The sequence below is a fragment of the Filicampus tigris genome, chromosome 1 (genome assembly GCF_054856515.1).
Source record: "Filicampus tigris isolate MCC_2025a chromosome 1, RoL_Ftig_1.0, whole genome shotgun sequence".
In the NCBI taxonomy this organism is placed as follows: domain Eukaryota; kingdom Metazoa; phylum Chordata; class Actinopteri; order Syngnathiformes; family Syngnathidae; genus Filicampus; species Filicampus tigris.
The window spans coordinates 41,799,537-41,819,951 of record NC_141217.1 but is presented as its reverse complement, the minus strand read 5'-3'; the positions used below and the strand labels follow the sequence as shown (position 1 = coordinate 41,819,951).

Genomic DNA, 20,415 nt, shown 5'->3' with positions numbered 1-20,415 from the left:
AATGAAATGCTGAAGTAATGTACAACCTAAAACACAAACCTAGCGTATGACACCGCGCCAATCGGTAGCAGGTAGTGGCTAGCTCAAGAAGCTAACGTAGCAGTTTGCCAGTTTACATATTCACGCGGTGATCTACTGCAACAGATGAGCTTCGAGTCACGAAACGTTGACCCGCTGCAGTGGCTGTGATTCCATTCGTCGATATTATGACTTTAAAATCGTATGCTTTAGTGTTTGCCGGCCATTGTGAGAACATGCTGTGTTGGGGGAGTTGGGGTTCAGGGGTGCGTGTGTGTGTGTGTGTGTGTGTGTGCTGCTCTTCCCCGGGAAGCAGAACTCCTGGAAAGCCCGGAGTGCTACGCTACGGTCCCTCCTCCGAGTGTGTCGTCAAGAGGCCCGCTAGCGACGTCATCACGCCGTCACACCATCCGCACAACAGTCACACCTGGACCTCAGCGACTCCGAGAGGTTCCGCCACCGCAACGGCGGCGTGAGCACTAAAGCTGAAAAGGTGACATTTGCGGATGAAGTTTTACAAGTGTCCGCACCCTCGTATGACTGGGGCATGTGGCAATTTTCACAATGAACCGATCTCATTCAAATTCCTGTGAAATGGGATTCGGCACACACAAACTCTTCTTTGTAATCAAGACGTTTTCTGGAGTTTTGCCGAATCCTGTTCGACATCATCGCTTTGAAGGTTGCAATCTTCAGTCAAAGTGGCCAATTGGTGGCACGTGCTATGGCTGGGTGCGCTTGATAGGACGGATGCCACTAAGTCATGGGTGTGATTTCCTGCATTTTAGTGGCACAAGGCATTGAAGCAATCATCTCTCAGAGATCCGATGCGGGCCCAGATCCACAAATGAGTGAAGGATTGCCATCGGATGCCGATTCACGTCATGAGCAATACACGGGACTCCCAAAAAACCGATGTGCCGCATACTGTCAGTTGCAATGAGGTATATGCTTGGAATGTTACTTTCACATTAAAGGTAAAGGCCACCTTGTAAGTATGAGTTTTTCACAACTCATTTCTAAACTGGAAAATGTTTGGATTATGGTGTTTCTCATGAATGTGCCCTAAAATCCACAGCTGGCAAGAAAGGGAAACGCCCATCTCCACTACGTATTTTTCCTTGAGGCACACGGGCTATTTTATGCGAGCGATCACAGTTGGTTATTGAGCATTCATCCTCACAGGAGAAGCATATGTATAAAAGCATGTTTATTTGGAACTTTGAATCAAGAAAGCATGTTCTTTTTCATTGGCCGCTTGGCAGGTTGCGATTCACGTGATTCATGTTCTCCGTCGGGCCACTCCTTCGTTGTGTGGACGTTTGTGCTTTCTGCTCTGTCACAGCCCCTGAAGAAACCTGCAGAAAAACACCCCGGCCGGTTTTAAGATGAGAATTTCTTTTGACTTTGACATTTCACACCAATAGTCACATAAGCGACCGAGCAAGCAGACGCTCTACAAGGTTTTCTCTTTGAGCGGCCCTGGGTGTAGCCCGCATCTAGTAGCCCCCCAAAGTCCGCTGAATTAAGGCTCCAGCTGAACTGCCATCCCGCGAGGACGAGTGCAAAAGAAAAAGCGCGACCGCATGGATGACGAATGGGTTTATTCTTCAGTGAATGATGCTGCACATTCTGTAGGCCCTTTGAAAGAGAAAAGTCCCTCACCTCAGCCTACACTTGTTCACATAAATCCCTCTCCTCTCCGGGTATGCTGTCCTCCAGGGACCGTTGTCTGGATGGAAAGAAAGAAAGAAAGAAAGAAAGAAAGAAAGAAAGAAAGAAAGAAAGTTGCCACACTGGCCACATTAGGCACGCCTGCAAAACTTCAACAATATCTGCCCGTATAACCATGGTGTCTAATTTTCACACTGTCAGAGAGGTTCGTTCATGTTAATTTGTCCTACGCTTCAAATTTGCAGTCAGTGCTGTGTAAATTGAGCAATCCTAACTTTGTAATTGCAGGATTTTGATACATCTTTGGATCCTATTCAAATGAGCAAGTGGAGCCTGTATTGTGTAATTGTTCATTGTCTGATATAATCAGATAAAGTCCGAGGCACACTCACCAGACTCGGAATTTCTTCTTCCCATCAATCCAACAAAGATGTCATGCATTTCCCCTAAAAAGAGCCCAAATGACACATTATCTATCGATACAAACTAAAAATAAAAAATGTTAATCAGCAACAATTACTTACTTTTTTGTGGTTCTTGCACAGCGATTGTATCTAAACAATTATTGTTAGGAAATGTATTGAATTGGAGCAGCAGTTAGACGCACACACACACATATATATATATATACATATAAATATATATATTAAAAAAGACAAAAAAAAAAAAAAAAAAAAAATATATATATATATATATATATATATATATATATATATATATATATATACATATATATATATATATATATATATATATAGACAGTAGTGAATTTTTGTGTTTTTTTTAACTCACCGGCAGCATCTCTTTTGCCCATCAAACCCACAAAACTGTCATAATCCAAATCGCTATACCTCCTCATGAGGTTCCGTTTGGGGTTATTTAAACCCAGACTTCCCTGCTGGAAGGAAAGATCAGTCAATCGACGCAGGGACGTGTCGGGGCAAAAACAAAACAAAACTTACAAGTGAAGTTGGCTTGCGTGACTCGGGATCGTCGCATCTGGACTCACTGCATCGAAGTTTGACGAGGAGGAGCAGAAACACCAATAAAAATCGTCTTCTCATTTTCCCAGCAACACCTGCAAAATAGCACGATCAGATGGCGTTTTTTTTCCGCCATGGAGGTCGATTTACTGCCGATTGATGTTCTTTAATCCCGGAATCAACTGCTCTCGGAGGGCATTTCGTGCGTAAATACGCACGCAATGTTGGCAAACCTCGCCAATGAAGAAAAAATGCTCGGTCTTTTGTAAATATAATGTAACAATTTCACACCATGCCCGCTGTCAATATTCTTACCTGTTGTTTGGAGAGAAGGTGGCCAAGTACCGAGTGCGGTGAGAGCTGCTCCGATAAATGGGGGGGTCTACACTTCGGGGGCAATAAATAACAGCTGGATACCTGCGCAACGCCAATCAGCAAGTGGAACGTAGGTGGAATAGAGGGTCTTATATCACGCTGGGCTGAAGAGCATTGTAGCCTGCTCATTGATGGGTTCTCCCCTCCCCTAGCTGTCACGCGCGCGCGCGCGCGCGCACGCACGCTCGCACACACGTACACAGACGTCATCACAAAGCCCACACACATTTGTGGAAGGATAATTAAGGCACCAGAACATTACAGTCATGAAAAAGTCCATTTTCTTGTCGTCCCTGTCATGTATCCATCTTATTGAGGCGATGCGGGTGTGCTCCCTTTGGTGCCTTTCCACTCCAGCGACCAGTTGACATGGTCACTGTCAAGATCCTAATCTTTTTAGGAAGTCATTACCAAGATAGCAGCTGCCTCTGCATGTCACTATATGCAAGATGGTGATGGATGCGACGAGATGGGCCACACAGCTGCGCGTCGAGCTGACTTGCTGACTTGTGAACTGGAAACCAAATACAGACCCCGATTCCAATGAAGCTGGGACGCAATGAAAACACAACGCAAGCATTTGGCATTCCATTTCAACCTATATTCCATTGAGTACTCAATACGTTTTTTCTTTTCTTTTTGAATTTGCTGCCTGCAACGCATTCCAAAACTGCTGTAACAGGGACATGACAGCACTGTGTTCCATCACCTTTTTTTAACAACACTCAATAAGCCTTTGGGAACACAGGACATTTATGGAGTAAGATCGCTGTCAAATATCCGTGATTAAAGATTCGTATCCGTAATAGTAATCATTTGTGAGTACGAATCGAAATTGCGAGGCTTTGACTTCTTTTCTTGAGAGTATGAATCAAAATTGTGAGGGTTTGAATTTTTTTCGTGAGTACGAATAAAAAGTGTGAGTGCCATTGTTTTGTGAATACAACTCTCGCTTCTACGACTACAATCTTCACTACGCACGGATTGCCGGCTGAGAATACGAATCAGTTTTGCGAAAGCACGAACCTGCACAACATGCAAATTATGATGACGTCACGCAGAACACAGGCAGGTGCCAAGGGGGGCTAATCGATCCGCCATTCCTCTCCCCGCGCATGCGTAGATAAGAAAACAAAGATGGCGAACGCGAGCGGATCGGACGGCGTTTCCGGCGGCTCAGGAGACGCATCTTCACAGCAGGTAAAGTCAGCAACGTGTATATCCAATTTATTCATATGTATTTCATAAAGTCCTTCTGCCTCAAATAATAGCTTCGGACTCAGGCTTACGGCGATAAATATTTTATTGCTGAATGTTAGTGCATTTCAAAAGGGAACCAAAAAAACAATACACTATGCTGAGTTGCACTAATACTATGAAACTACCTATAAATACTAAAGGAAATACCGGATTTGTAAACATATTTCACCCTTCTTCGGCACCAATCATTTTTTCTCCAGCGGGAGATGAGGCATTTTTGGGAAAAATTTGCGCCAAATAATTTCACAGCGGCTATTGTTAACATGGGGCTGCGAATCGATTCTAATTTCTTTCTTTATTTTTTACATCGATGCATATTTTATGCAGTTCAATTTGATTTGAGATGAATCGTTACATACATAGAAAATGTACCAAACAATGTGTAAATTCCTCATGTGTGGTGTCAGAAATCAGATTTCAACTGATTGAAAGTGATGTACATAATACAATTTCACACACAAAAAGTATTGCCTGTTCATAGCGTCCAATGATATTGAATCATGTTATGGCTACAAATAATTTACTCAGTGAAATAATTGATGTCTATTAGACTCTGATGCGTTGCATAATTATGCAATTTAGCACTCATGATTTTCTCAAGTATTTTCATCTCTATCTTGTCATTTTCTCGTGGCTCTGTTTCAATCTCCACATCGTCATTGACATCGTCCCCCAAGTCAGGCGGTCCATCTGAGGGCATGTGTTCATCGTCGATCTAGATTGTCATCAGCGTTTGCCTCCATCGCCAACTCTGCTGTTTTCTCAGCCCACTCCATCTGGATCCCGGCCGTCACCAGTGACTTGCAGTTACACTTCAAGTCAGCATGCAGGGTCAGAGTTGCGACCGTCACCAAAGAGATCGTCCGGGACATGACTGGCTACATTTCTGAAAATATAATTACATAAAAATGTTTATCAGGCAAAGTATACTGTTTGAGATGATGGTAACTTCGATAATATGTCATCAAAATAAATCAAATCAATTATATAATGGGGTGGCATGGCTCAGTGGAAGAATGGTCGTTTCCCAACCCGGCGGTTGCGGGTTCGACCCCCGGCCATGGTGACTATGTCGAAGTATCCTTGAGCGAGATACTGAACCCCCAGTCGCTCCTAATGCTGCGTCATCAGTAGGTAGATGAGATACAGTGTAAAGCGCTTTGAGTACCCAAGGTAGAAAAGCGCTATATATAAGTGACAGCCCATTCAACTAAATGATAACATCGATGAATGTGGCTCTGAATTAAAAATGTATATTGTTGTCGTCGCTGTCATGTGAAAAACACTTATCTCAATTTTTTTCAATTTTCTTATTTTTACGTGAATAGTGTTTCCGCTTTACAGACATTGCATTAACGTGAAAATTTAAAAAAAATTCAAAAATTGGACATAAGTGTTTTTCACGGGACAGAGACGATGTGCTGTATGTTGAAAAGAAAATGAATTAGTGTTACCCTCGTCTTTTTGATCGAATCAATACTGCTGCTGTTCTTCAGGCATGACATGGGCCATCTTGTTGCTACTGCTATAAAAGAAAATAAATTGCATTGAGGCTAATATTTTCAATCAAAATGTGCACAACTTTGTTGGCTCGTGCATGAAACCTTCAAAACAGATATCTTGACAGTCGATAATATTTTAGCAGTACAGCATTGTAAACTGGGATTTTGGGGGAGTGTAACTCAAATTCCATTACATACTTGGTTAATGTGTACTGATATATAATGATTTGCTCTTCTTGTTCATATACAATCAATAATTTGTTCGAATATACAATACAATTTTATGAAATATTTATAAAACCTCACTGCCCTTTCGTGTCACTCCATATCTATTAAAGATAGCTCAAAGACAATCGGACTCAGTGACATGTCTACAAAGTAGAAGCAAATGATGGGACATTTTGCTTAAGTTTTTTTCTTTTACATTAACACACTATAACGTCCTTGTTTTTTGGAGTTCTGTGAGACTACTTAAATTAATCAAATGGAGCGACCGATTTAGCAAGAGTTATTAACAGCATCCGTACAATACATGCATTTTTGTTAACGTGTTGAATTGTGGGTACAAGTGACTAAACTGTGACAGATACGTTGAAAACAGAGCTACATTAGCCAAGTACTAATGCTAACAGTGAAACGCATCATTAGATTGCAATCTATCGCCGTAAGCCTGAGTCCAAAGCTATTATTTGGGACAGAAGGGCTTTATGAAATACATGTGAATAAATTGGGTATACACGTTGCTGACTTTACCTGCTGTGAAGATGCGTCTCCTGAGCCGCCGGAAACGCCGTCCGATCCGCTCGCGTTCGCCATCTTTGTTTTCTTATTTACGCATGCGCGGGGAGAGGAATGGCGGATCGATTGGTTCCCCTTGGCACCTGCCTGTGTTCTGCGTGACGTCATCCTAATTTGCATGTTGTGCAGATTCGTGCTCTCACAAAAGTGATTCATCCTCAGCCGGCAATTCGCGCGCAGTGAAGATTCGTAGTCGTAGAAGCGAGAGTTGTATTCATAAAACAATGGCGCTCACAGTTTTTTTTCGTACTCACAAGAAAAGAAGTCAAACCCTCACAATTTTGATTCGTACTCACGAGAAAAATTCAAACCCTCTCAATTTTGATTCGTACTCTCAAGAAAAGAAGTCAAACCCTCACAATTTTGATTTGTACTCACAAATTACTACTATTACGGATGCGAATGTATAATCACGGATATGCCTTTTACTATTACGGATACGAATCTTTAAATTACGGATATGCCTCTTTGACAGCGATCTTACTCCATAGACATTCACTGTGGAAGATTTGTCAGTGGAATTCTCTCCCATTGTTCCCTGAAATCCAACTTCAGTTGTTCACCAGTCTGGGGTCTGCGTTGTCGCTTCATAATGCGCCACGTGTTTTCAATGGGAGGCAGGTGTGGACTGCTGACAGGCCTGCCTAGTACCCGGAATCTAAGGACGGAAGCGCTTTAAAAGGACCAGGGTGGATGGGGTCGGAGGACGATCATTTTTATGAATAAGGATGGCGGGACGAGGCCACAGACGACAGATGGGAAACTTGAAAAAAATAGTCGAACCAAGTATAGTCGGAAACCCATTTTTCCCGTCGATATAATGGTCTATTTTCGCATCCCCCGCCGCCCGTACGTGGTATGGATGCAAAGCTCCACTTCTCTGCTTTCAGAATCCGCTGGAATTACATTGTTAGCACAAACGGTTCATGAGTTACGGTGATAAGAAAAACATGTCATCTTCGTCACTTTACACTAACGAAACACGGCTTCCCCCCGCCCCGCACATAGAAAATGTCAGCTACCGTAATGTATGTGGTATCGTCAGAAAGCTCCACTTCTCTGCTTTCGGTTGGAATCGCGTTGCTATCTTAAACGGTTCACGAGTTACGGCGATTTCTGGAAGGTGCTAAAAGGAGACAATATTGCCCAGCGATTACATTTTGAATTGTTGTGCTGGCTTACCTTAACTGCATTTTAGCCACGATTATTATTTGTTACGATTACTCACATGGAGACTAAACGGACAGCAGAAGGATACCCCGGCTGTAGGCGGAAGGCAATAAATGGGCCGCAAATTTTTAGTCAAATGCCCAGCTCTGTTAATAAAGGTTAATTGGCTAATGATTTATAATAAACAAAACAATGTACTTTATACATATATACTTATACTCTTACATAGATACATGTGTTTTTCCATGACAATACCAACAACAACAACAACAACAGCAACAACAGCAACAACAACAACAACAACAACAATAATATAGCCAGTGTTGTTACAACTTGTTGTCAAGCCCTTCCTCATCCCTACACTCCTCAAAAATGTTTATTTTGTATTTCTTTTTGAACTGGTGTATGTTTGGACATGGACGTACATCCATGAGTACTTTGTCTTGAAACGATATATTCTCCTCAAACTACAGCCAACCCTCGCTCTCTGAAACCATGTTATATATTGCCCAGCGGTAAATGATGTCTTGCTTTATACTGTACACTCATTGTACAGTTTTAAATTAGACAAGATGAATCAACTTCCACATTTTGCAGTGTAGAAAAAGTGCACTTATGTGGTGAAGGCATCCGACATTATAGTCTGGTTTTACTAGCTCTCGTTTGCAATACAAACAGGAGGTTGTAGTGAATTCTTGTAGGTGTTTCCCCAAACCTCGGAACAATCATTGAAATCTGGTAACCCAAAAACTTTGCATTGATAACAACCCGGACAATCGTGTTCCTCCCTGACCGCCCAACATCCATGATTTCCTAAAAACCGTTGGAAATGTGGACTCATCAGACCACAGCACACGTTTATCTCTGCGGCAGGCCAGCTCAGATGAGATCGTACCCAGAGAAGCCAATGGCATTCCTGGGTGTTGTTATGACATGCTTCATCCACTCATTATGCAAATCCGGTTTCACCATTTCCCCTCTCTGTAGGTGCTTCAAACATTCAGATTTCATGCTAGCACTAAACCCATCGTTTATCTTGCAATTACACAAGCAATTACGCTTCGGTTGTGCCTGTTCAAAATGCAGAACAACATGAATATTTCATCGGACCCAAGTTTGTGATCACAAGTACAAAACAGTGGGCGGGCTCTACAACAGCTGCTTTTGCCCTCTGTATCTGATTATCCTCTGGAAGAGGAGAACAGAAGTGTCGAATCACAAAAGGTTACCTTAGCTACCATTGCCATGTTTTAGTGATGACTTCCACTTGCCACATTTGTCCTGTTGCTGCATGCCGTAGCAAGGGCAAGGCAGCATGGCAGCAGTGCAGGGGTGGGGCTGGAGATCTGACAGAAGCGGGGAAGTCATTAATTGTGCTTTTACATTATTGATGTGTGTTTTTGTCGCCCTTGCTAATCAAAGCGGAATAAGATAAAGCCAGGGGCTGTTTTTCCACAACATGCCAAAGCGGCTTTGCTCGGATGGATCCTGGGCCAAATGGATGTCACAGGCTGTCACATGCAGTACCTTCGGCGATATGACTCGATCCAGTATTTACAGGCAGTTTGTGTGTGGATATTAGCCATCCCTGACACAGCCACTGTATGACCCCTGTAAAAATAACCCCACTGACATTCAACTCCAGCCATGCGGTGGATCTTGGTTTTGTAGTTCTATAGTTTGAGGTGACTCACAAACAAAAGGATACAAGCACAAAGTCTCCTTCTTGTGCTTGGTTTGGTGCTTTTGTAGTCACAGAACATGAACGATCGGTCAACATGCTCGAAAATGGTTGGTTGGCAACCATTGGAGAATTTGGCTTTGAAAAGGGCTGGCAGTAATAATACAATTACCGTATTTTCCAGACTATAAGCCGCTACTTTTTTCCTAGGATTTGAACCATGCGGCTCATACAAAGGTGCAGCTGCTCTGTGGATTGTTCTTTCACCACTAGGGGCGCTCTAACCGGAATTGGAATCAAAACTAAGGGGAAAAAATCAATGCAAAGAATACGCTACTTTTTTTCTTTCGCAGATAGAACACGGACGACAAATTGCAAACAGTTCGTTCTTCTCAAATCCTCACCCCTCCACCATGGAAGTCGGTATGATGCAAGTTTGAAGTCGAAGGCCATCGATGTTGCTATCCAGGAAGGAAAGCACGCAAACTTGGCATCAATGAATCTATGGTGGGACGTTGGAGGTGGCAGCGGGGGGCACCGCATATGGGGGGATCCCATGATTCCTGATGCTTTTCTGCTGCGGGGTGCACAAATCTTCACCCGCTGAGCACGGCGACCCTCATTTGCGTTGCCCCCCCAAAAGGGCATTCCTCGGCCGATTCACAGAGGTTAAAAAAACAAAACAAAACAAAAAAACAGTTGCAAGGGCTCCTTAACGTCCGTAACTTGGGATTTAGAGGGAAAACACCCTTGGAATGTCTGTAAGAATTGGAGCAAAAGTGTCATTTTCATGTGGATGAAAAGTACAAATCCATTTAGGGAAGACAAGGCAAGGCAGCGGTTTTATTTGTATAGCACATTTCCTACACAAGGCAACTCAATGTGTTTCGCACAACAAAAAGCATGAGATCGAAAAAGCATTTTCAGACAAACCGCTGAAGACATTCAAAGGCAAAGCAAGGAAAACAAAGGTAGCTTACTCAGAAATACATGGAAAACATAAATTCAATGCATTTACAAACAAATGACTTAAAGGCCTTTTAAGTAAAGAAACCAAAAGTAGCATTCGCAACTGACTGACTGTGAAATTGATTTGAAATGCTTCAAAGACCTTCATCAAAGGTATGGCTGGGAAAAGAGCAAAGTTTTTCACCTGGATTTAAAAGTATTTACACTTGGGGATGACTTGATTTCTGTTGGCATCTTATTTCACACGGGTGCAGCATAACGGCCAAATGCCACTTCAGCGTGTTTGCTTTGAAAATGGAGTTCCATTAATCGAAATGGAGTCCACAGATCTCAGAGCCCTAACAGTTTGTTTTTTTTATTCCATAAGCATTCATTTCATGTATTCGGGAGCCAAACCATTTAGTGAATTCTAGACCAGTATAGCGTGATTGGAAAGTCTATTCTCCAGCCGAGCGTGAGCCGGTGCGAAAGCCTTTCGGACTGGAATACGGCGGTGATCTCTTTGTTCTATTTCAAAGAAACATGAAGTAGACGCACGTTATTTGCCTTTGAGGGCCAGAAAAAAAAAAAGAAAAAAAAAGATGGGGCGGGCTGGATCCGGCCGCCGTGCCTTTGCGTTTGACACGTGATTTACAGTCTTTCATTATAAGTGACTGTGTCTGTTTGTGGAATGCGCGATGAACCTGGAGTAGCCACTGAAGCACAAGAAGGCCGGAGCTGGGAGTCAGGCCCGTGCGGCAGAGCAGTCAGGCCCACGATGTGCTAAGCATTTGCACACCGTTCTTCTAGATCAGCGCATGATTGATACCTTTTAGTGCACGCCTGAGCTCTTCCCAGAGGTGACTGGATCATTTGTCACGCCATAAAGGCCAGCAGGATGTTCATGCCTGAACCAGAAACAGCGGGAGGGCCCATGGCAGTCGGAACTGAAGAGAACAGAGGGCGGGAGACAAATGTCTCCAACATACTGGGCGCCATGAATATATACTGTAAGCACTTTGAGTGGCATTTTCCTGTATGAAAAGTGCTATATGAATAAAATGCGATCGATTGATATAAATTGCGCAGGAGGACGTGCGAGTCAATGTTTGTGTCTCACTGTCGCTCTTCAAACACACTTTGCTGTCATATTCGGTGGGAAAAAGGCTTTTAAAATGCAATTGCGCCAACATCATTCGGATCTTTCGTTGCCCACTAAGACGACTCGTGCACATTTAATACGCCGCAGAGGACAATGGCTCGTATTCATACAGCGGTGCCTTGAAACGGGAATCATCAAATCATCTTTTTCCGCTGAAATGAATGGAGCCTTCTTTCAGCCTCTTAAAAAACCCAACAAAAAGTTTGTGATGTGCTTTTTAACAGGACAAATAGCACTGTATAATACCGTCCTATGTAAAAGCATACCGTAGTAACGTAAATTCAATGAAATGTAAAGTAATGCAACTGTTTTTGCCACACTTTTTGTGTCAGTGGACATTGGGCTGATCCTTCTGGAGTGTGCACCTTGACCACCAGGGGGCAGATACAAAGCCCCTTAGGACACTGAAAAAAAATGATGGTTGAATTTTTTTTTTTTGTCAAGTGGTTGCACAAAATAAAATCATCTGTATCTAGAGAGATTTTTAGAGTAGACGTATAGTCTGCTCAAAAATCTATAACTGGAATCAACGTCTGCTCTAAAAATCTCTCTAGATACAGATGATTATATTTTGTGCAACCATTTGACGAAATAAAGTGGAGTAAATGATGCACAGCGTTTTTGTTCAGTGTACGTCTGTAATATTAGTATCCATTATTGAAAGGGTTATGACACCTTCTATGAGTGAAGCTAGCTATATGGCGTCGTTTCATGTTTAGTTTGACAGTGAACCTGGAGTGGCAACAAACAGCTGGACGCCTCTTTTTTGAAAAGCCTTGAAATGTCAAAAACGGGCCGAACGACGGCTCGTGTTGCAGAAAAGTGGGGTCACTCATATCTCCAGGCGTCACTGTCCCTCCTGCACGCAAGCGCATCACGTCATGTCGCGTAAGTGGAAGAAAAGCCGGAAAAGGCGAGCAGATGAAACACATGCTGTAGCAGTGGCGGCGGGGTGGCAGTTAGTTCGGGATCAACGTCGACACACGGACGCGCACGCGGCCTTTTGCGCCTTGGACGCTGAGCAGCGGATAAAAGCCGGCGGAGCTTTTCACGCCGTCCGCAGACGGAGCTGCCAATGGTGCGTTTAGTCACGCCGCCGTGGCCCGAGAGGGAGCGTGTCAAGTGAGTTCCAGCCTGGAGTCGACAGACGGGGCAGAGTGACGCCACAGTCGCCATGAAAACCGAGAGAGGCTGCGAAAGCGTGCCGTCTCGCGTGACGTGTGAGTGTGACAAACGGTCCGTTTTCACCGCATTTGTTTGACATTGCACGCACATGTTTGCCGTTGCGATCGAAGTCCAAAGGGGATTTTCCACGTGTGAGGAGGAAAGCAGTTGTTGACACTCCTAGGCCAGGCCAGGCCCGGCCAGGCCATCCCTGCTGTTTGCTCTTGCTTGTGGCGACAAGCAGACTAAAATAAGCAGATTCAAATGATATCAAGCCTCACCAGATCTCAAGATGTACCACCTGTCAATAATTGACTTAATGGGCTGGCATCCTTTCTGGTGGCAAACAACATTGAGCCTCTTCTTGGAGTCATGGCAAAAATAGCGCCGCCGTAGTTTCTGCGCACTTGGCTTTGACTGGCAAGGCCCTCGTGCGTTATTCCCATCTAAATGTTAATTTGAAGGCAGTTTTCTTTTTTTGTCATGTGAAACCGTGAGCCTTGCTGAGCCAAATGACATCTTCTTTTCAGTGTTTTAAAGCAATCCCAAGGGTTGTTCTCTGAACGTCTGCGGGAGAAAATGGGACACTCTGAAACTGCTTGCACTATTGAATCGCTCTCTCTTATATCGCCCTACATTTCCTCGCAAGCGTTTTGGTCTGGCCTGGAGCGGTGCTGCTTACTCTACACCCATCAAGGGACACATTGCCATCAACAGAGGCAATCGCTGACTGTTTCCTCGAAAGGTATCGGTTTGGAAAAATAAAGTTGAGCTGAGTTGCGATGGAGCGAGGTTCAATTCATAATATCTGGGAACGTTTGCCGTTTCCAGCAAACAGATTGTCTGTCGCATATTGTTTTTGAACATACAGTATCATACGAGAAATTGGGCACTAATTGAAAACATTCAAACAAGCAGCAGCTAACCAGTCAGGCGCTGGCTAGCTAGTGGCATCTTTTTCTCGGTGGTCCTTGATCGGCGACCAGTGCAGGTTGTTGTCCAGATAAAATAAGCTCCAGTTCATCTGCAACTCTGAACAGGAAAAAAAAAAAACAGGATATGGATGGATGCCTCCTGCATTTGTTTTGTGCTTTGCTGACATGCCACGGTTCCCCTCACTCCGGATTGATTTCATCCGCTGCCAAATTACCATTCGCGTGCTTTGTGATTGGCGTTCTCTTTGCATATTTTCTGTTAATTGGTGTCTACAGCACCGCCACGGGAGGACTTTCTCATGTCGGGCGCAACGGTTATTTCACAAGGCATCATCAGTAAAGGTGAGGGCTATATTTAATCGAAGAATTATCACAACAATATTGTGAGTGCGGGAGCAAAGCGATGCTTGCTACATAATCAGAGAAACAAATCTAATGTTGAAAGCCCTCGCCGATGAAAGATGGAGCCCGGTTATAGGCCCGGTGAATCGATCACTAAAATAGTAAACAGCACTTGCAGGGATAAACGGAGCCGTTGCAGATACTTTTCATCTTTTCGGGCGAGCAACGTCTCATTAGCGTCATGTGAGGGACAGTGGCAAAGATGGAGGTCCTAACACCCGCATATTACAAACTGACCGAGGCGTGCTCTCGTTGCTGCCGCTCATCATTGCCGCCACCTCGCGTGAGCAAATGGGGTCATCAAATGAGAAGTTCAAGCCGCACCAGGTGTTTTGTTTCACCACTACCGCCATGGTCTGTCTTTTGAGTTAGTTCTTTAACTTGAGTTTCACGTTTTTCCTTTGCGTTTCTTTGTCTGGCTCTCGTTGGGTTATTGAGTCCACCTGTGCTTGGCATCCCGGTCCCCGGTGTTCGCCAATCAGCTCCCTCCTACCCTCTGCGTCTTGCGCAGGCGTTCCTCGTTGTGTCGTCAACTTGTCTGCATTTAGTTGCCGGCTTGCTTTCGGACCTGTTTGGTTTGTTGTCATTTGTCGATGGTCTGTTGTCCAGGTCGAGTCCTAGTGTTTGTTTTCTTGCATTTGCTCCGTGTTGTTTTTGGACTATAGGATTTTTGAACATCCCAGAACCTTGTTTGCCTCTACTTTTAATTAAAAACCTTACATTGCACTTGATTTTTGCCTCCTGCTTTTGAGTCCTCCGCCATGTATTTCACGACAACTAGTGCAGTTTGAAGTACAGTATGCAGTGTGCATTTCCCTCAAAGAGCTTCAGAGTTGGAATCCAGTTGTACTGTCTCCCACTTCTCGTTGGTGAGGATGAGACCCAACAGTCTGCGTCATACAGCACTGGAGACAAAAAACGTTGTGTCCACAGGTTTAACGCCACTGGAGACAAAACCTTGTGTCCACAGGTTTGTCCGTGAAAGGACAATTGACAAAAAAGACGTTACAAATATACTTATTCTCAAGCGCAACAAGGCACATCTCAACAAAGTTGTTCAAATCAATCAAATGTTCTTTTTTGCTTGACTGTACAATGTGTGCTTTGTCTGCTTAACCATGGACTCACACGTCTTCTCAACCTAACAGCATAGCGATTCAATTATGAAATTCTTTCAAAATATTCCTCAATATCCAAGACTAATCACTAACAGTATATCCAAACGATACTTACAGACAATGCTATGTAAAGTGAGGATGTTTGACGAATGAAACGACGTGTGAAAAGAACGATCTCTGCAAGTAAACTTACTTCGGGGTCTTTTTCTAGTCTACCGGGAAATAAAGTCTAGCACTAGATGGCACCAATTTACAAAACATAACAGCAGTCACAATGACAACACAACAGTCATAAATATCCAGGGTGCCTTGAGAGCGCTCTGTGATTGACCTTAAATCCTCCTTCCCCATTGAAATGAATGGGAGTGTCATTATTCCGTTCCAGCCGCCTCCTAAAAGCCCAAATAAAAGTTAGTCATTAGTTTTTAGCGACCAAAAATGGCACTCTCCAACATTGTTAAAACCTACAGGAATGACATAATTGAATAGATTGTAAAGAAACAAATACTTTTGCTCCAATTCAACATACATTGTGCCGCTCCTTCTGGTGAGAGTGCCTTGGCCACCTGGCCAATGCGGTATACGAACAGTATGTACAGTGTACACTGTAGATGGAGACGACTCAGCTCTTCAGTTAGCCACAGGAATGCTAGCCGTTCTTCACAGAGGATGAAGAATATATGCCTGTGGGCATTATATGATCTCTCTGCATTTGTTGGTCCACTGTTGTGTGCTCAATTATCCGTTGCTTAGTGGGTTAGAACAACGTGGCGCCAATGCTATGCATTAGCCCATCAATGGTGTTTCCCATCATGTCTTAGCCTTAGGCTAGTGGACTTTAAGTCATGAAGGTGGAAATACTCCTACTCGGGGTATCGCAAGGCATTACAGTACAGTAGAAAATACCGAATCACCATATTTTACATTTCATACAGTAGTTTAAAAGAAAAAACACAAATCAGTTTGAAGTCTTACTGTAAGGCTTGCTTAAACAAATGTGTTCCAGTGAAGAGGCGGGGAAGTTCAATTAGCAATTTGGGGGCAACAGACTGAAAGGCTTTCACTTTTCGTTTTGGAATGACACAGTTGTCTCCCAGTGGAATGAAATCCTAACCTGGACACACCTTTAATGCCAGAATTTGAAACCAAGTAACAGTTTTGGTTTTCAGGTGTGCAAAGTCAAATATTCACCTGCTAGAAATAACTCACTCCCACAATGATCTGATGTTATTTCCTCAGGGAGCTGCACAAATCGCTTTGTTCAGCAGGTACTAATATGATCAGTAGGTCCAAATGTTAGCTGCATAACAAGGTTTGACGGCATGGTCCGGTACCAATTCCGAAGGAGAATTGGAGGTGAATCTTGCATGAAGGTGAGACAAGACAAATGCTTTGGGGTGACCGCTGGCCTTGCAGCCACGTGTTTGTCTGTGTCCAAAAGAAACCGAGCCAATGAAAGCCATTCTTCATGTTAGCACTCGCCTCGTTTGCCACCTACGTACCTTCAAGTAACGGCTGTTATTGCTTTGCCAGTTTGAAGACTCAGCTCTTGATCGCTTGTGACACCTCCACAGTTCTCCTCTGAACCAAAAGCGGCAGCGGCGGCGGCGGCGGCGGCGGCGGCGGCGGCGGCGGCGGCGGCGGCGGCGGCGGCGGCGGCAGCGGCAGCGGCAGCGGCGGTCGTCTCCCAACCCAGAGGTTGTGGGTTCGATCCCCGGCCGTCGTGACCTTGTCGAAATATCCTTGTGCAAGAAACTGAACCCCCAGTTGCTCCGGATGCAGGGTTATCAGTAGGTCAATGAGGTGCAGCGTGAAGAGATTTGAGTACCCAAGGTTGAAAAGCGCCAGACAAGTGACAGCAGCCCATTTACCACGGAGTACGTGCTCACAACGCTCACGTTAGCAATGTTGCTCTTTGTTTTATTTGCCCAGTCAGGGGCATTGCTGCATAAGGTTGTGACTTTGTATTTATGATGCATGCCTTTGAAATAGTTTTCACTTTGGTTCCATGGATACTACTAGAAAAGTAGTCTGCTCATAATGCAGCTAGCTGCTGACGTTTTCTCCTTTTTTAATTTTTCATATAATTTGATCGATAACGGTAAAGACATACCCCAATGAATTTCGTTTTGAAAATCAATCCACAACTTTCAACTTTATGAAAGGCATTTCTAACCTTTTAAAGAGAAAGACATTGCAAACTTACTTTCAATGTTGCACAGGTACGATGAGATGTGAAATAAATAATAAATTCAGTAAATTGTTATCAAAGTAGGGTACGTTTTTTTTTTTTTTTTTAAGTAATGCTTTTTTTTCGTGGAACTGTTCGGCACAACAGCAAATAAACAAGTAACAAATCAGGTGGGAGCAAAAGCAGCTGTCCGTTAAGGTTTTTAAAGCGCTTAATTGTGGCCAACACACAGGAGCTGCCAAAGTGTGTGACTGCTCCACGGCGGCCATCTTGCCTGTTATCTGTGATTGAGAACATGTTTAAAAATAAGATATTATTATCATTTATTTGTATTTCAAAGACACAAAGTAATTAAAAGGGGGCCTGCTCAATGAATACACCTTTTGTGACGCTGACAGTGTCCTTTGAGAAAACCTCACCAAGTACCTCTGCTGCACCAAGTTTGCACACAGACACAAACACACCGACATGTTCAGATGACCGATGGTCTTGGGCTCCGCTCTGTAAACGACACGTGCCATCCGTAACAGGCCAGCCGGGGCTGGTAAAGTGATTGTGTGCATGGCGTTCGGCGTCGCGGCAAACACAGCTGGCTCCACGTCTGTCACGCTCGACATGAATTGCTTAGTGTGTGTAAAATGATACATTGCGTTTGACCGTTCTTGACATAGACAATACACACACCAACACACACACACACACACACACACACGCGCGCGCGCACACGGACGGGCTTCATCTTTATTTCGCCTCGACTACTGAAGCAACTGTGACCTAGCCGGAGGACGTCAGGGCGGAAAAGGATAATAAAAGCCGATAAGATACCAGGAGGTTCACTAAAGTCTATTGTGAGACATTATAAACTCGTTAGACTTCACTATCTGATCATCACATGCATCATAATTCATTAGAAATCTGCTACGACTTACATCATGAGATCGCTATCTGTCGGCAAGCATTATGTCCTGGTCAGGGTAACGATTTGTTGATCTTGAAGCCGCGTGCCCCGGGCCGATGTGTGTCCAGTAAAATCCTTGCAACTTGATTAGTGTATGAAAATAACAGTTGTGAACAATTTGTCTGAATTGATAGCATGCTGACTTCTGGCAAAACAATTGTTCTGGGACTCAGACAGGTGTTGTAATGTTAATGGTGGAACACTTCCATTCAGTTGGCCTATTACACCTGCAGAATACTTGCGGACTTGTGAGCGGAAAGCTAGCTTAATTGGTATTAGCCACACCGCTTGCTGGGATTTGCTCGCTGTCATTCGAGCACAGGCCTCACAAACGTGGTCAAAGGACACGCGACCTCCAGGACTTTTACACTTCCATATATTTGTTCATTTGCATTCACTTACTTTTAAGTGCTACAAATAGCACTTGGATTGTATTTTTCAGGGAATATCCTGAAAAAAATACTTGAACAAGCAAATGCAATGATGAAACCGGATGAAAAGGAGGTGAGGGTCAAAGGTCATTCAACACAAGGTTGATCATTCTGTCTGCTCGCGGGTAGCCCATTGACAAGTATTTCTTTTACTAATTCGACATGGGGAGAATTTGAGCACATCACAGATGGGACAATAGCCGGGTTTACATGGAGCCATGTGTTCCGATGAGAAAGGATCCGAATGACCAATCGGAATGAAAATGCTCCATGTAAGCACCCCGACCGGAATAAAAAGGCAGAATTTCATTCGGATTCGCAGGGGTGGTATATTCTTTGTGCCGATCCGAACGAGTGTCACGTCAACATTTCAATGGGAACGGCCGAGCTCCATCCGGTCTCTTTCTTGACGTCAATGCGTGCAGTGAGGTCGTCGTATACGCACTTTCAAATGGCAGCGTCTTACCAGAGCTCGTCTGTGACGAGGGAGAACTTGTTTTCAAAGTCATACTAGCTTGTTTTTTAATCAAGGTGCTGCTCTAACCCATTAAGGCCTAAAGCGCCTGGCTCAACATCTCCCCTAAACCTAAGGGCGACTACAGAATCACCCTCTTAAACCTGATGCTGTCTCGGAAATTCAACACCTCCCCAATAACTGATATCTCAGCCCTTGGAGCAGATGCCATCCATCCGGCCATTATCTATAGCGCTTCTCCTCACAAGGGTCGCGGGGCGTGCCGGAGCCTACCCCAGCTGTCTTCGGGCAGTAGGCGGCCGGGGGACACCCTGAATTGGTTGCCAGCCAATCACAGGGCACAAACAACAGACAAACAAACATTCACACCTAGGGGCAATTTAGAGAGTCCAATCATTCTTACCATGCATGTTTTTGGAATGTGGGAGGAAACCGGAGTACCCGCAGAAACGCCACGCAGGCAGGCACGGGGGGAGCATGCAAACTCCGCACAGGGAGGCCGGAGCCGGCATCGAACCCACGACCTCTGAACCGCGAGGCGCACGTGCTAACCAGTCGACCACCGTGCCGCCCCAGCAGATAACGTAATTAACATAATTCCAAAAGAATTTGAGAGCTTAGGCATGTGGCTTTCACACAGGCCCGAGTTTATTCATCTTTACTGTTTCAATCAAAGATGTAAGAATAAAGTGCCAGTGCAAGAGAAGCACGACTTTTGATTCAAAAAAAGAATGGAGTGGCAATTACCATGCTCTTTTCTTTTACACAGATGTCGATATTGTCATTTTCTACAAACATATATCTTAACCATATACTGTATCGCGTCGTCTATATCACTGCCGTTACTCATTTCAGAGCGCCCGCAACCGCAGCGTCCGCCATTGTGGCTCGAAAGATTCCCGGAACATCCTCCGCGGGCTTACGACACCGTCACGTGTATCTTCTGATGCATTTCATTGGTTAAGAGACACAATTACTTCATCAATAGAAAATGACGTATACGCTCTCGCAGCTTTCGGGGTCGAAAGACGCAACGGCGCTCTAGCGGTAGAAAACGCAGTGATGCGCTCACGGCCATAATGGGTTCATAAAAGTGGGAAAACAATTGTGAATACAGTGGTACCTCTACTTAAGAAATGAATTGGTTCTGGAAGAAATTTCTTAAGTAGA

At 44.2% G+C, this 20,415-nt stretch overlaps 1 protein-coding gene across 2 annotated transcripts; it reads right to left on the bottom strand.

The window, feature by feature from the left end:
* Positions 1–1,213: 1,213 nt before the first annotated feature.
* Positions 1,214–3,349, bottom strand: tac3a (tachykinin precursor 3a). Of its 2 annotated transcripts, none has more exons than XM_086045660.1 (7): positions 2,991–3,349; positions 2,655–2,770; positions 2,485–2,587; positions 2,217–2,246; positions 2,085–2,138; positions 1,684–1,750; positions 1,214–1,376 (listed from the first exon to the last, which is right to left on the bottom strand). In XM_086045660.1, the coding sequence occupies exons 2-7, from the start codon at positions 2,754–2,756 to the stop codon at positions 1,358–1,360; spliced, it is 375 nt and encodes a 124-aa protein (XP_085901786.1). In that variant the 5' UTR covers positions 2,757–2,770; positions 2,991–3,349; the 3' UTR covers positions 1,214–1,357. The 2 variants fall into 2 exon arrangements, with proteins under 2 accessions (XP_085901786.1, XP_085901778.1); XM_086045652.1 differs by having other exon boundaries at positions 2,485–2,590; positions 2,991–3,345.
* Between the last annotated feature and the right edge of the window lie 17,066 nt (positions 3,350–20,415).